Source organism: Ranitomeya variabilis, chromosome 8 (assembly GCF_051348905.1).
Source record: "Ranitomeya variabilis isolate aRanVar5 chromosome 8, aRanVar5.hap1, whole genome shotgun sequence".
NCBI lineage: Eukaryota > Metazoa > Chordata > Amphibia > Anura > Dendrobatidae > Ranitomeya > Ranitomeya variabilis.
In genome coordinates, this window is record NC_135239.1 from 153,734,135 (window position 1) to 153,749,485 (window position 15,351).

A 15,351-nucleotide genomic window follows, 5' to 3' on the forward strand; every position below is an offset into this window, starting at 1 on the left:
TTGATCTCCTCTCTTTGGCATTAATTATTGTATGTGTGATTATTTCCATTATACTATTATACTTATTTACTAGCCCTATAGTATTAGAGTATATACTAACATATATCACACCCTTTATACAGGACATATGTATTGAACCCCCTACTGGGCACTCTGCTAATTTTAGTTCATTTTGCCTTTTTTAATGATTTTTTTAGTACAGTTTTTATCTTGTTACAAATAAAGCATTGTAGTATTAATGTCTCTCTTATTTTGGCTGGATATTTTTATGTTAGTCCAATTTTGAGTTGATAGATTTGTTTGAACTGCCATTACCTATAGTTATATTTTGGACACCTTTGTATTAAATATACAGCTATAGGTAAAAAAAATGGTAGCTGTTTTTCGCGGTCGTACTGTCACAAACAATCTATAATGTCGATTCAGTGTTTTAAACTTTTTCTCGCCATTATTGCTGCTAAGATATGAGCTGTTACTATTAAAATTGCCCACAAAATGGCTTCTGCTTTCCTTGCCTTTGGATTTACACAGGTTATGATAGTGTCTCTTGATTGATTGTGCTGTACCATGTGATGTGATAGTTGCAAGCTTTATCAGTAAGAGTACACGGGTGTACCTGGGGTCATGTGAGGCTTCTCTGGTATAAGCAATCTTTTGCCCCGATGAGCGTTTCACGATAGCTTCTTCCTTTTTGGTGGTCTTGTGATGAAAAAGGAAGAAGCTATAGCGAAACGTGCGTCGGGGCGCCACCTGCAGTCAGGTTATGTATATTCTATTCATGCAAAACTTTTACCTCCTCACCACTATTACCTAGTCACTGAATAGCACTATGCATTTGAGTTTATGCACTATGCTGATTGAACCTTGATAATTACATTATACATGTGCCTTCAGCATTAACTAGCATTGCCAACAGCACCTTTACTACTATTAATATGAAGGGTGCATATTGTTTTTAGATGAGGAGTGTTTTCTTGTGGTATTCTTTTAGGTCTTCTCTTGATTTTGAGTTTCTACCTAGCACTGGAATCTAGTTATTCGACTATTTATTAGGTACTAGATGGTGGCCCGATTCTAACGCATCGGGTATTTTAGAATATGTATGTCCACGTAGTATATTGCCCAGCCACGTAGTATATTGCCCAGTTACATTGTATATTGCCCAGTGACGTAGTATACAGCAGAGCCACATAATATATTGCCCAGTGATGTAGTATATTGCCCAGTGACGTAGTATACAGCACAGAGCCACATAGTATATTGCCCAGTGACGTAGTATATTGCCCAGCCACGTAGTATATTGCCCAGCCACATAGTATATTGCCAAGCCACGTAGTATATTGCCCAGCGACGTAGTATATTGCCCAGCGACGTAGTATATTGCCCAGTGACGTAGTAAATTGCCCAGTGACATAGTATACAGCACAGAGCCACGTAGTATATTGCCCAGCCACGTAGTATATTGCCCAGTGACGTAGTATATTGCCCAGTGACATAGTATACAGCACAGAGCCACGTAGTATATTGCCCAGCCACGTAGTATATTGCCCAGTGACCTAGTATACAGCACAGAGCCATGTAGTATATTGCACAGCCCATGTAGTATATTGCCCAGCTACGTAGTATATTGCCCAGCCACGTATGACACAGGTTAAAAAAACAAACATATACTCACTTTCCACAGGCGCGTTGTAGCTCTGTCGCCTGTGTGGGGTGCAGGCGGCAGCTTCCGGTCCCAGGGTGTGATGACGTCGTGGTCACGTGACCGTGTTGCGGTCACATGACCGTGATGTCACGACAGGTCCTTGTCGCGCAGGACCTGTGATGACGGCGCGGTCACATGACCGTGACGTCATGGCAGGTCCTTCTGCCAAACCATCCTTGCCATCGGAACGTGCTGCTTGCATCGCGAGGAGCGGGAAGGCGGCGTAGGTGAGTACATAATCATTTTTTATTTGTTTTATTATTTTTAACATTAGATGTTTTTACTATTGACGCTGCATAGGCTGCGTCAATAGTAAAGATCTTGGTCACACAGGGTTAATAGCAGCGGTAACGGAGTGCATTACCCGCGGCATAACGCGGTCCGTTACCGCCGGCATTAACCCTGTGTGAGCGGTGACCGGAGGGGAGTATGCGGGCACTGGGCAGTGAGTGCGGGGAGTAAGGAGTGGCCATTTTCTTCCGGACTGTGCGCGTCGCTGATTGGTCGTGGCAATGGTCGTGGGCGTTTTGCCACGACCAATCAGCGACTTGGATTCCATGACAGACAGAGGCCGTGACCAATGAATATCCGTGACAGACAGAAGGACAGACAGACAGACAGACAGAAAGACAGAAGTGACCCTTAGACAATTATACAGTAGATACTACTAGACCTTAATAATACAGTATTTATTGAATATATTATTTTTTTATATATTTTTTAATATAAATTTGGAACTTTCTAATACTATTTATTACTTATACTGTTGAAGGGTCTATTAGTATAAGGATACATCATCGATTGGAAAATCCTTTGCTTATACGTCGAATATTATAAGCACTAACTGAATTTTAAAATTATTTCTCATAAATTAATTAATGTTGATTTCTTGATAACCATGAGAGACCAATTTATCTAAAAGAAAAATAATCACTCGTATATATACACTTAGATATTAATTTTCCTCTGCTTGCAGATCCATTTGGTATTTACCCGCTGATTAATTCTTTTAATTTATGTATGTTTTTCAGTATTTAAAAAAGATTTTTTGTATTTTCTTAAATAATTTGGCATATGCTTCGTGTGTATTTGTAGGTTTAATCTTTAATGTGGAAGTGCCACTTATAGCTAGGCCAGCTCTTGTTTGTTTAACATTATACTGATTAAATTTCATTTTCTATCTACAGGGAAATAAAGAGGTAGATGCAGTAATGTAAAATATATCAGATCTTGTGATTTGAAAGTTACACCCTAGCTACAACATGAATAATGTAGGGCTGAGGACTTAGTGTAAATGCAAAAAAAGGATCTTCTCTTGGGCGAGGTTGGTCATTTGGAATCTCAAAAGTAAGTTGTTGTAAAAGGGTGGTAAAAAACAGGAAAAGTTCCATTCTGGCAAGTTGTTCTCCCAAGCAAGCCCTCCGACCTACAAAAGAAAAAGATCTTTTGAAAACTAGTACACACTGCAGCTTAATCAAATTGTCAGATAGAAAGGGATATCCAATTTGTATGTCTTATCTAGGTATAATAAAATAAATGTCACAAGAGACCATGTGTCACTAGAGTCAAAGATTAAGGTTTTCAGCCCTGAACTTCTTGCCTGGTGACCCTGATCTCCTGCGACCACAAATTTGAACTGAATCAACATCAACATAATGCCAATACAGTTTAATCCCATGGCCTACAGCTTACAAGATGAAAAGGTCATCATATTGTTTGTGGAATTGTTGGGTAGCATACTGTGTAGAGGATGGGTGGGGGAAAATACTGTGTGTGGGTGCCTGTGGGGGATCATATTGTAGCAGCTGTGGGGCCATCATACTGTGTAGGAGGAGTTGGGGGGGCATTGTACAGTGTGATATGTGCTCCAAGGGTATCATACTAATGGGGGAAGATGTGGGGGTGTCATACTGTGTGGGGTGGGCTGTGAGGAGTATCACGCCGTGTGAGGACTATGGGGACATTATTCTATGGGGTATGACAATGACATAATATTGTGGAGAGGGGTCATTGTTGCGGGAACATATTGTGTTGGACTGGTACTGTGGGACTTCATACTGTGTGCAGGGGACATTTTGGAGGGCATCATACTTTATTGGGGACCTAAAGGAGTATCAAAGTTGAGGTTTCAGTAGGGGTATAGCTAACTGATCCCTAAATTATCACAGTAGCTATACTGCCCCAATAATGTATAACCCTTGCATATAAGATATGATCACTAACACAAAGAAGACTTTCCTTACCTGCAGAAAATGGGATAAATGCCTCTCGTTTTAAAAACTTTCCATTCTCATCAAGGAAATGTTTAGGGTAAAATTGTAAAGGTTTCTCCCAGACTTCGTGATCTTTGAGCACAGAGGACAGGTTGGTGATGATATTAGTGCCCTGTGGAAAAAAGGATGACAAATCTTTAAGACTGAAATAGAACATGAATATAAGCATCATGTATATATATATATATATATATATATATATATATATATATATATATATATATACTGCTCAAAAAAACAAAGGGAAAACTTAAACAGCAGAATCTAACTCCAAGTAAATCAAAGTTCTGTGAAATCAACCTGTCCATTTAGGAAGCAACACCGTTTGACAATCAATTTCACATGCTGTTATGCAAATGGAATAGACAACAGATGGAAATTATTGGCAATTATCAAGACACACTCAATAAAGGAGTGGTTCTGCAGGTGGGGACCACAGACCACATCTCAGTAGCAATGCTTTCTGGCGCTGATGTTTTGGTCACTTTTGAATGTTGATTGTGCTTTCACACTCGTGGAAGCATGAGACGGACTCTACAACCCACACAAGTGGCTCAGTTAGTGCAGCTCATCCAGGATGGCACATCAATGCGAGCTGTGGAAAGATGGTGTGCTGTGTCTGTCAGCGTAGTGTCCAGAGGCTGGAGGCACTACCAGGAGACATGCCAGTACACCAGGAAACATGGAGGGGGCCGTAGGAGGGCAACAACCCAGCAGCAGTACTGCTACCTCAGTCTTTGTGCAAAGAGGAACAGGAGGAGCACTGCCAGAGCCCTGCAAAATGACCTCCAGCAGGCCACAAATGAACATGTGTCTGCACAAACGGTTAGAAACTGACTCCATGAGGATGGTCTAAGTGCCCGACCTCCACAGATGGGGGTTGTGCTCACAACCCAACACCGTGCAGGATGCTTGGCATTTGCCACACAACACCAGGATTGGCAAATTCACCACTGGTGTCTTGTGCTCTTCACAGATGAAATCAGGTTCACCTTGTGCACATGTGACAGACATGACAGAGTCTGGAGACGCCATGGAGAGCGATCTGCTGCCTGTAACATCCTTCAGCATGACTGGTTTGGCAGTGGGTCAGTAATGGCATGGGGTGGCATTTCTTTGGAGGGCCGCACAGCCCTCCATGTGCTAGCCAGAGGTAGCCTGACTGCCATTAGGTACCGAGATGAGATCCTCAGACCCCTTATGAGACCATATGCTGGTGCGGTTGGCCCTGGGTTCCTCCTAATGCAGGACAATGCCAGACCTCATGTGGCTGGAGTGTGTCAGCAATTCCTGCAAGATGAAGGCATTGCAGCTATGGACTGGCCCACCTGTTCCCCAGACCTGAATCCGATTGAACACATCTGGGACATCATGTCTCGCTCCATCCACCAACGTCACGTTGCACCACAGACTGTCCAGGAGTTGGCGGATGCTTTAGTCCAGGTCTGGGAGGAGATCCCTCAGGAGACCATCCGCCGCCTCATCAGGAACATGCCCAGCAGTTGTAGTGCGGTCATACAGGCACGTGGAGGCCACACACACTACTGAGCATCATTTCCTTGTATTGAGGCATTTCCACTGAAGCTGGACCAGCCCGCAATTTGATTTTCCACTTTGATTTTGAGCATCATTCCAACTCCAGACCTCCATGGAATATTAGCTGTGATTTACATTGATCATTTTTAGGTTTTACGCTTCTCAACGCATTCAACTATATAAAGTAATGAAATGTTGGCTGTAATAATGTCATAATTGTTAGTGGACCCTGGATATTCCTCCTGTTTATCTGGCAATACAAAAATCCAAGATATTACCCATCTATTTTACCTTTGGAATAAAGTAACCTTTTATCTCCATGTCTCGGTAGGTCATGTGAGGAAAACCCAAGGGAGCAATATCTCCACATCGTTGTACTTCATGGATCACAGCATTAGTATATGGCATTAGCAGAACATCTCCCATTGTTGGTTTCCGTTCTCTTCCAATTATTCGATCAATTTCTTCCTGTACTTTGACTGAACACAAATGAGCATTACTACAGGAATATTTATCCATACCTTACTATATGATGAATGTACCTTATTATGTGATTACTACACCTTACTATATGTTTTTACTCACATTGTACATCTGGGTAGAGGATCATAAACAGCACTGCCCACCTCAGGGTGGTACTTGTCGTTTCTGACCCAGCGATAAATAAATCATATGTTGTCATGAGCAGGTTTGCTTCATTAAAACTGCTGGAACCATCTTCTTTCACCTAGAAGAAACCAGTTTTAATCATGTGATATTTGGGTTTAGACTCTGGATCATGGGGAAACAGCATTGGGCCTCCTATATGAGCAGTAGTTGGCACAATACACTTAATTCACTATGTACAGACAGGCAGAATGTCATTCATTCATTTAAAGGGAACTGGACAGCTGATACATGCTGTCTGATTGACGGGCAGCATGTATCAGACATTGGCTGCATAATTTCAGCCATGCATATTTAACTCAATCACTGCAGCATTTCAGAGAGCAATATAGTTTAATAGCTGTATGCAAGTGATATTGTCGCATTAGTAGATTTAAAAGATAGAAGGTTAGAGGAGGGTTACACACTGTAGCAAATAAGTGCAGCGACCAGCTGTAACTGTCACTTGTCTATGGTGACAGATACAGATAGTTAGGTAGTGAGTGATTTCACTATATTATGCAGAGTAATTTATGATCAAAGAATTATGAGACTAAATAGTCAATCCCAATTTGTACAATCCATGAAAAAGCCTGGAGTAAGAGGAAAAACTCCTGTGAAGTCATTAGAAGTCCATCAATCATTGGAACTGAACTGAACACCTGTCAGGAGGATGTCGGTCATACAGATTGGACAAATCAAATGCACGTGCAAAGTATTTCTTACGGACTACATTTAAGCAGCGGTGGTTCCTGCTGAAATGTAGATTCCTACTATAAAGTGCAGTGTGCCTCATCCATTGTGTGCCCCCCCCCATCTGTTATCAACTGCGGTGGATCCTTTGTACAAATTGGGATTGACTACTTTGTCTCATTATAATTCTTTGATATTATATATGTATAAGTTACTCTGCATAATATATTGAAATCGCTTCTCTACCTAAGTATCTGTCACCATGGTCGCTGCAATTATTTGCTACAGTGTGTAACCCTCCTCTAAACTTCTATCCTTTAAATATACTAGCGCAACAGTATCACTTCTCTTAATATATACATACCTTGTAATGTTTTCATATCCTGTTCCATCCAAATGTGTCTGGATCCCAGAATTCCAAGCAGCGGAAGTTCACTGACCGCCATAATGGGACACCCAAGTGATGGGTGTCTCAATATGGTAACTGCTGGTGGTACGAGCCTCTTGCCTCTTTCTAGTTATATTAAAAATATAAATCTGAAAATTGTTTGTATTCAGCTCCCTGAGTTAATACTTTGTAGGTCCATCTTTCATTGCAATTACTGCTACAAGTCTTTTGGGGTATGTCTTTTGCCCATCTAGAGGCTGAAATTTTGCCCACTCTTCTGTTTGAAATTGCTACAGTTTAGCGAGGTTGCATGGAGGTGCCTGTGAGCAGCTGGACTTGGAGCATCTAATGTGATGCGCTACTTCTGGGGCAGCTGAGGGCTTGTATTTTTAGGCTTAGAAGGGCCCAATAACCGGGGAACTTTCCAGTCTGATAATATCAGCTCACATCTGTCTGCTTTATCTTTGCTGGTTTCATAAAATAGGGGATACCCCACAAATTAATTAATTTATTAAATTAAACAAGCACAAAAAGCTGTAGAATAAACTCCACATGAAAGGCAATAAAGGGTGCAATTTTAAAATATGTAGTGAGGTTGCGAAATTATACAGTACTAGATGGCAGCCCGATTCTAAAGAATCGGGAGTCTAGAATCCATATATACTTTATTTATTCAAATGTAAGAATAATACAATTAATAAATAATAGTAAGAAAGAACAAAAAATGGCTGCACTCACCAGCTCTTGACAATTCTTGTTATTTAAGGTACAGTTACACAGGATCCATGAACATGCTTATGAGGGGAGTGATGAAAGACATCAGACAACAACTTTGCGTGTTGTGGCAAATGCCACAACAACGGTTCTTTGCTTAAGAACAATAATGTAAATAATAAATAATATATATCAATAACTATGTATATTGGTATGTTCTTTCTTGGCACAAATTGCAGGAAGTAGTATTCTAGGCAATTATATATTAGATGGGCATTTCCTGAAGGAAATACATGGTGCTTGAACAGCGCTACCAGCTTTACAGCAGCACTTTTCACACACGGGACTGGGGGGCGCGCTTACTTTTGCACCCGGGGCCGGGGGCGCGCTTACTTTTGCACCCGGGGGCGCACTTACTTTTGCACCCGGAGGCGCACTTACTTTTGCACCCGGGGGCGCACTTACTTTTGCACCCGGGGGCGCACTTACTTTTGCACCCAGGGACGCACTTACTTTTGCACCCGGGGCGCACTTACTTTTGGGGCCGCACTTACTTTTGGTGGGCGGGGCTCCTCGGCCTCCGATTTGGTTGGTGGGGCCCCTCGTCCTCCGATTTGGTGGGTGGGGACCCTCGGCCTCCGATTTGGTGGGCGGGGACCGGCCTCCGATTTGGTGGGCGGGCACCCTCGGCCTCTGATTTGGTGGGCGGGGACCCCGGCCTCCGATTTGGTGGGCGGGGCCCCTCGGTCTCCGATTTGGTGGGCGGGGACCCTCGGCCTCCGATTTGGTGGGCGGGGACCGGCCTCCGATTTGGTGGGCGGGCACCCTCGGCCTCTGATTTGGTGGGCGGAGACCCCCGGCCTCCGATTTGGTGGGCGGGGCCCCTCGGCCTCCGATTTGGTGGGCGGGGACCCTCGGCCTCCGATTTGGTGGGCGGGGACCCTCGGCCTCCGATTTGGTAGGCGGGGCCCCTCGGCCTCCGATTTGGTGGGCGGGGAACCTCGGCCTCCAATTTGGTGGGCGGGGCCCCTCAGCCTCCGATTTGGTGGGCGGGGACCCTCGGCCTCCGATTTGGTGGGCGGGGACCCTCGGCCTCCGATTTGGTGGGCGGGGCCCCTCGGCCTCCGATGTGGTGGTCAAGGCCCCTCGGCCTCCGCTTTGGTGGGCGGGGCCGGGCCCCTCGGCCTCCGCTTTGGTGGGCGGGGCCGCTCGGCCTTCGATTTGTTGGGCGGGGCTCCTCGGCCTCCGATTTGGTTGGCGGGGCCCCTCGGCCTCCGATTTGGTTGGCGGGGCCCCTTATCCTCTGATTTGGTGGGCGGGGACTCTCGGCCTCCGATTTGGTGGGCGGGGACCCTCGGCCTCCAATTTGGTGGGGGACCCTCGGCCTCCGATTTGGTGGGCGGGGACCCTCGGCCTCCGATTTGGTGGGCGGGGACCCTCGGCCTCCGATTTGGTGGGCGGGGCCCCTCGGCCTCCGATGTGATGGGCGGGGACCCTCGGCCTCCGCTTTGGTGGGCGGGGCCAGGCCCCTCGGCCTCCAGTTTGGTGGGCGGGGCCGCTCGGCCTTCGATTTGGTGGGCGGGGCTCCTCGGCCTCCAATTTGGTTGGCGAAGCCCCTCGGCCTCCGATTTGGTTGGCGGGGCCCCTCGGCCTCCGATTTGGTGGGCGGGGACTCTCGGCCTCCGATTTGGTGGGCGGGGACCCTCGGCCTCCGATTTGGTGGGCGGGGACCCTCGGCCTCCGATTTGGTGGGCAGGGACCCTCGGCCTCCGATTTGGTGGTCGGGGACCCTCGGCCTCCGCTTTGGTGGGCGGGGCCCCTCGGCCTCCGATTATGTGGGCGGGGTCCCTCTGCCTCCGATTTGGTGTGCGGGGACCCTCGGCCTCCGCTTTCGTGGGCGGGGCCCCTCGACCTTCGATTTGGTGGGCGGGGACCCTCGGCCTCCGCTTTCGTGGGCGGGGCCCCTCGACCTTCGATTTGGTGGGCGGGGACCCTCGGCCTCCGATTTGGTGGGCGGGGACCCTCGGCCTCCAATTTGGTGGGCGGGGACCCTCGGCCTCCGATTTGGTGGGCGGGGACCCTCGGCCTCCGATTTGGTGGGCGGGAACCCTCGGCCTCTGATTTGGTGGGCCTGGCCCCTCGGCCTCCGATGTGGTGGTCGGGGCCCCTCGGCCTCCGCTTTGGTGGGCGGGGCCGCTCGGCCTTCGATTTGGTGGGCGGGGCTCCTCGGCCTCCGATTTGGTTGGCGGGGCCCCTCGGCCTCCGATTTGGTTGGCGGGGCCCCTCGGCCTCCGATTTGGTGTGTGCTCTGCCTGGGGCCACTGTGCTCTGCCTGGGGCCCCATATGCTGCCTGGGGCCCCTGTGCTCTGCCTGGGGCCCCATATGCTGCCTGGGGACCCTGTGCTCTGCCTGGGGCCCCTGTGCTCTGCCTGGGGCCCCATATTCTGCCTGGGGCCCCTGTGCTCTGCCTGGGGCCACTGTGCTCTGCCTGGGGCCCCATGTTCTGCCTGGGGCCACTGTGCTCTGCCTGGGGCCCCATAAGCTTCCTGGGGCCCCTGTGCTCTGCCTGGGACCACTGTGCTCTGCCTGGGGCCCCATATGCTACCTGGGGCCCCTGTGCTCTGCCTGGGGCCACTGTGCTCTGCCTGGGGCCCCATATGCTGCCTGGGGCCACTGTGCTCTGCCTGGGGCCCCATATGCTGCCTGGGGCCCCTGTGCTCTGCCTGGGGCCCCATATGCTGCCTGGGGCCCCTGTGCTCTGCCTGGGGCCCCTGTGCTCTGCCTGGGGCCCCTGTGCTCTGCCTGGGGCCACTGTGCTCTGCCTGGGGCCCCATATGCTGCCTGGGGCCCCTGTGCTCTGCCTGGGGCCCCATATGCTGCCTGGGGCCCCTGTGCTCTGCCTGGGGCCCCTGTGCTCTGCCTGGGGCCCCATATGCTGCCTGGGGCCCCTGTGCTCTGCCTGGGGCCCCTGTGCTCTGCCTGGGGCCCCATGTTCTGCCTGGGGCCCCTGTGCTCTGCCTGGGGCCACTGTGCTCTGCCTGGGGCCCCATATGCTGCCTGGGGCCCCTGTGCTCTGCCTGGGGCCACTGTGCTTTGCCTGGGGCCCCATAGGCTGCCTGGGGCCCCTGTGCTCTGCCTGGGACCACTGTGCTCTGCCTGGGGCCCCATATGCTGCCTGGGGCCCCTGTGCTCTGCCTGGGGCCACTGTGCTCTGCCTGGGGCCCCATATGCTGCCTGGGGCCCCTGTGCTCTGCCTGGGTGTAGGACACTGGTGACGTCACTTATCTCCGGACATTAGCTCCGGACATTATCTCCGGACATTAGCTCCGGACAAAGCCACGGAAGTTGGCACAAATTGCAGGAAGTAGTATTCTAGGCAATTATATATTAGATATCTGCAGGATATCTATCTACATATTATAATGTGTATTTAATATCTTTGTATCACCTATCTATCTATCTATCTATCTATCTATCTATCTATCCGTCTATCTCTTTATATTTTTTTTCTTGGCTGCCAGGAGAGTAATGGCTGTGAATTTATTGTACTTTGCTGGTACCTTTGAGATGTGTGTGTAAAAATTGGACGTCTTACAGATGGTCAGAGTACCGTCCATTTCTTTTCTCGCAGCCTTAGACTTGCGATGGTGAGTCTAGTCATACGCGGACACTTGCAGCATGCTGTGATTTTTTTCCTCACTCCAAATCCAACTGAGTAAACATGCAGCTATGTACTGCCTCATTGAATAACATTGGTCAGAGTGCAATGCAATATATTTTTTCTTGAATTGCACTAGTCCGTTTTATATGCTAATGTGAGAGAGCTCTAACAATGGCAAAAGTGTTCCTACCTTTTCCATCTCCACTAGGTAGGCATCAATAAAATCTCGGGTATAATTCGGATCCCAAGTTTCCCGATGCTCTGCAATCATTTCCTTTAAAAATGCGACCATCTCATAGTCCGGTTCCATCACTTGGTCAACAAGCCATGGGATGTGGTTGAGAAAAGGAATTTCATTTAGAATCTAATTCAAGAATAGGACATAGAATCATAATTAATATCTACTGAATATATGACTGTTCAGCGTGTTCATAACAGGGTCATTTGCTAATGGTCCATAAGGAATGTGATTCATTGCTATGACATTTGTTAGTAAAGTGACAAAATAAAATGTACAAAAGTGTGAACCACTGTAACTACAGGCAGTGCTGCATTTGTTGTAGAGGAAGCAATGAACCAGGGAATCGATATCATATTTCCCCCATTCAACATATTGCATGATACATATTTTTACCCTATTCAATGGAGGTTATACCTGAAATCTAAATATAGCCTGAATACCTCTTAACTTAAAGGGGTTGTCCACTACCAGAGCAACCCCTTCTTAAATAAAATGTTCAGCCCCAATAAAATATACCTATACTCACCTACCGTGTAGGCTCTGTTCCAGCACTTGATGCCCGGTGCTCAATCAGCGCTGGCGTCACTGTCTCCTCCTTCGGACCAACTGAGCATGAAGCGTAAATCCAGGCTACAGCTGATCTCAGGCTTCCTCTTCATGTTCATTTGGACAGGAGGCAGAGAAAGTGACACAAGTGCTGAATGGGCATCTCATGTCATTTCACTGCATCACAGCCCCAGAACCGCGAGTGCAGACACCACTGGAACTGAGCAGACACAGAAGGTGAGTATAGGTGTATTTATTTTATTAGGCCAAACATTTAGTTTCGGAGGGGGTTGTCCTTGTAGTGGTTAACTCCTTTAATGGCAATAGTAATAAAAAATTTTATGATCGTCATGATGATCACAATTAGAGATGAGCAATGATTTGTGCCACCATGAGCATCCGCTGCAGTCAATGCAGAGGCACCCAGGATTCTGGGCCAGGGATGCTGGGCACAGGAGTGAAGACTGGCTACCATTGACTGTCACGTAGTTATCACTATTAAAAAAAAATACATGTCCAAGAAGTTCACTCGAGGGATGGTAAATGATGGAGAGGATGGCTTATAAGTGCAAACATAATGCAAGACAGTCTGCTCCAAAAGAGATAATCTTTCCCTTCTCATCCCAATTGTCGATGCACTGAACCAAAATTTTTACATTCACATAATTATTTATGGGATTTTTTTCTAAAAAAAATAAATAAAAAGCATCCAAGCATTTTTACAAACCATCAAAGATTCCCACAGTGACCAGCTCTCGGAGTAGACAATTCCACAGATTAATAGTTCTTCTGGCAAAGAAGACTTATCTCTTCTGGAGATGGAACCATTTTTTCAACAGATGGATGGAGTGCTCTTTTGAGGGAGTTTTACATGACACTACTTTTGCCCATATTTTGTATGTGGGTCATGACTACGCAACTTAAAAAAAAAAAAAAAGCACCACTATAAGGGTTTTTTAAATTTATTTTGGTGCTAGAGTATTATTACTAATTTATGTTCCCTGACTCTAGTAATATACTTACCAGCCACCATTTTCTGCTCTTCCTGGTGCTGCTCCGGTCCCGATCCAATTTGCTGTGACCGCAACTTCTGACTGACTGTAAGTCAGAGGTATCAGTCACAAGCTCTCAATGTAAGCCTGTGCAAGCCTTGTTATGACTTCTTTCTGTCTCTCAGACTTAGGCCGGAGTCACACTAAATATATGAAAAATCGGTCCGAGTCTCCCTGCCAAGAGTGGCACGAGTGTAATGCAAGTGTCATGCGAATACAATCCGATTTTTCACACCTAGCATCCAATTTACATCCGAATGCAATGTGATTGCTATCCGATTGCAATGCGATTTTAACATGAGCTTATACATAGAGCAATTCTCTACAGTATGTCATTTACACATTGTTTTCAAAGGAAATATTCATCAAAACACACATATTATACATATATATGTGAGGCAGTGACGGGTGTCACAGGTAGGGGTCGCTGTTTGCGCTCCCTAGGATGCACACGGAGGTGTATTGAGGTCATGAGGGGGTATTGCAGTCACAGGTGTAGCTGTGATTGCAATGGTGAAGAAGTGACTGATGTCACAGGTAGGGGTCGCTGTGTGTTCTCCCCAGGACATTCATGGAGGCGTATGAAGGCCATAGGAGTGCATGGCTGTAATGGGCGTAGCGGTGACTGCAATGCTGACTAGAAATAATAAAAATAAGTGTAGTCTTGGACATGTTAGTGTCCAAGGCAGATTTAGGGAAAACCTGCTCTTGGATGTTGTGTTGTGAAACAGACTGCAGGATGGTAGTCGTGCAGTTCATTTCATTCCGGGCATGGTTTTCCATGTGGCTGAAGGCCACAGGTTTCTTTGCTAAAAACCCTGTAGGAAAGGGTTTGGGTGTGTTAGGTGTAATGCCAGTATGAGTCTGGTGTTCAGCGAGAGTACAGAGTAGAAGCCCTGCAGAACACTGTTTTGTGTGTGAAGAGAAACAAACAAGTGGAGTTGCAGTTCCAGCAGCAGCAAGAGGTGCTGCATTTGCAACAGCGGCAGCCTGAGGTGCTGCAGTGGAAGCTACCAGAGCTTCAGCGGTGTCCAGAAGAGGCCAAAAAGGTAAGGGGTGATCAGTGGGTCCACCAATGGTCCTATGTAGAGTCTCGGTCTGCCAGGTCTCAGGTAAATGACTTGATGTAGTTGGTGGAGGAGTGGCTCAAACCTAAGTTTTGTCCCTGACTGAGATGGTGGAGAGAGTGGTAGTTGATCGGAGGGTGCGGGCTCTGCTGGCCGCCATGCAGTGTTGGGTCGGGCTAAGGGACCTAGGCACCGTGTACATGCTGATCGGATTGATTGAGTGGTATATACCCACTCAGGATGTAATACGAGAGCCCGGGCATGGGGCTATCAACTGTTCTATGATATCTGAGCCCATGGACTGCAGGAACACGCACCATGAATCTATGTGTGCCCAGCCAGTATGTACCACCACTACGGGCACTGGTGGCAGCGAACTGCAATTTTGCCAGGTATTTGTAAACAGGTGCTGAACAGAGACTCTCCTGGACACAAGGAGTAAAGTGACTCTGGTCCATAGGTCCCTTGTTACCGTGGACAACCCCAAAGGATGGAAAGGGAAGGTGATGGGTATTGATGGGAAAATCCATAAATATCCAACTGCGAAGGATACATTTTCCACATCATGTGGGGACTTTAAACATGTGGTGGGAGTGGTGAAGATCCTTCCATAAGGGACTGTGTTAGGGAGAGACTTGCCCCTGTTTTGGTTCCTGTGGGAGACCAGGGTCAACCCTCTAATGGTAAAGGTTGTGCCGGGCATAGAACCTGAAGATGCTGAGATACCTGCCATAGGGGTGGCCAACCTAGGGACAGAGTGTAATCCTGATAGGTACCCCATAGAGGTGCTGGCAGGAGAGGTGGAAAATGTTGTTTCGGGCATAGAACC

At 47.4% G+C, this 15,351-nt stretch overlaps 1 protein-coding gene across 1 annotated transcript in view; it reads right to left on the reverse strand.

Annotated features, from left to right (window-relative positions):
• Positions 1 to 2,796: 2,796 nt before the first annotated feature.
• Positions 2,797 to 15,351, reverse strand: part of LOC143787962 (cytochrome P450 2D15-like) — a 171,914-nt gene continuing 159,359 nt past the window's right edge. Inside the window, exons 5-9 of the mRNA XM_077277232.1 lie at positions 11,807 to 11,980; positions 6,100 to 6,241; positions 5,806 to 5,993; positions 3,949 to 4,090; positions 2,797 to 3,131 (exon numbers count right to left, since the gene is read on the reverse strand). Coding sequence (XP_077133347.1) covers positions 2,950 to 3,131; positions 3,949 to 4,090; positions 5,806 to 5,993; positions 6,100 to 6,241; positions 11,807 to 11,980 — 828 coding nt within the window. The 3' untranslated portion in view covers positions 2,797 to 2,949. The remainder of the gene's footprint in view (positions 3,132 to 3,948; positions 4,091 to 5,805; positions 5,994 to 6,099; positions 6,242 to 11,806; positions 11,981 to 15,351) is intronic.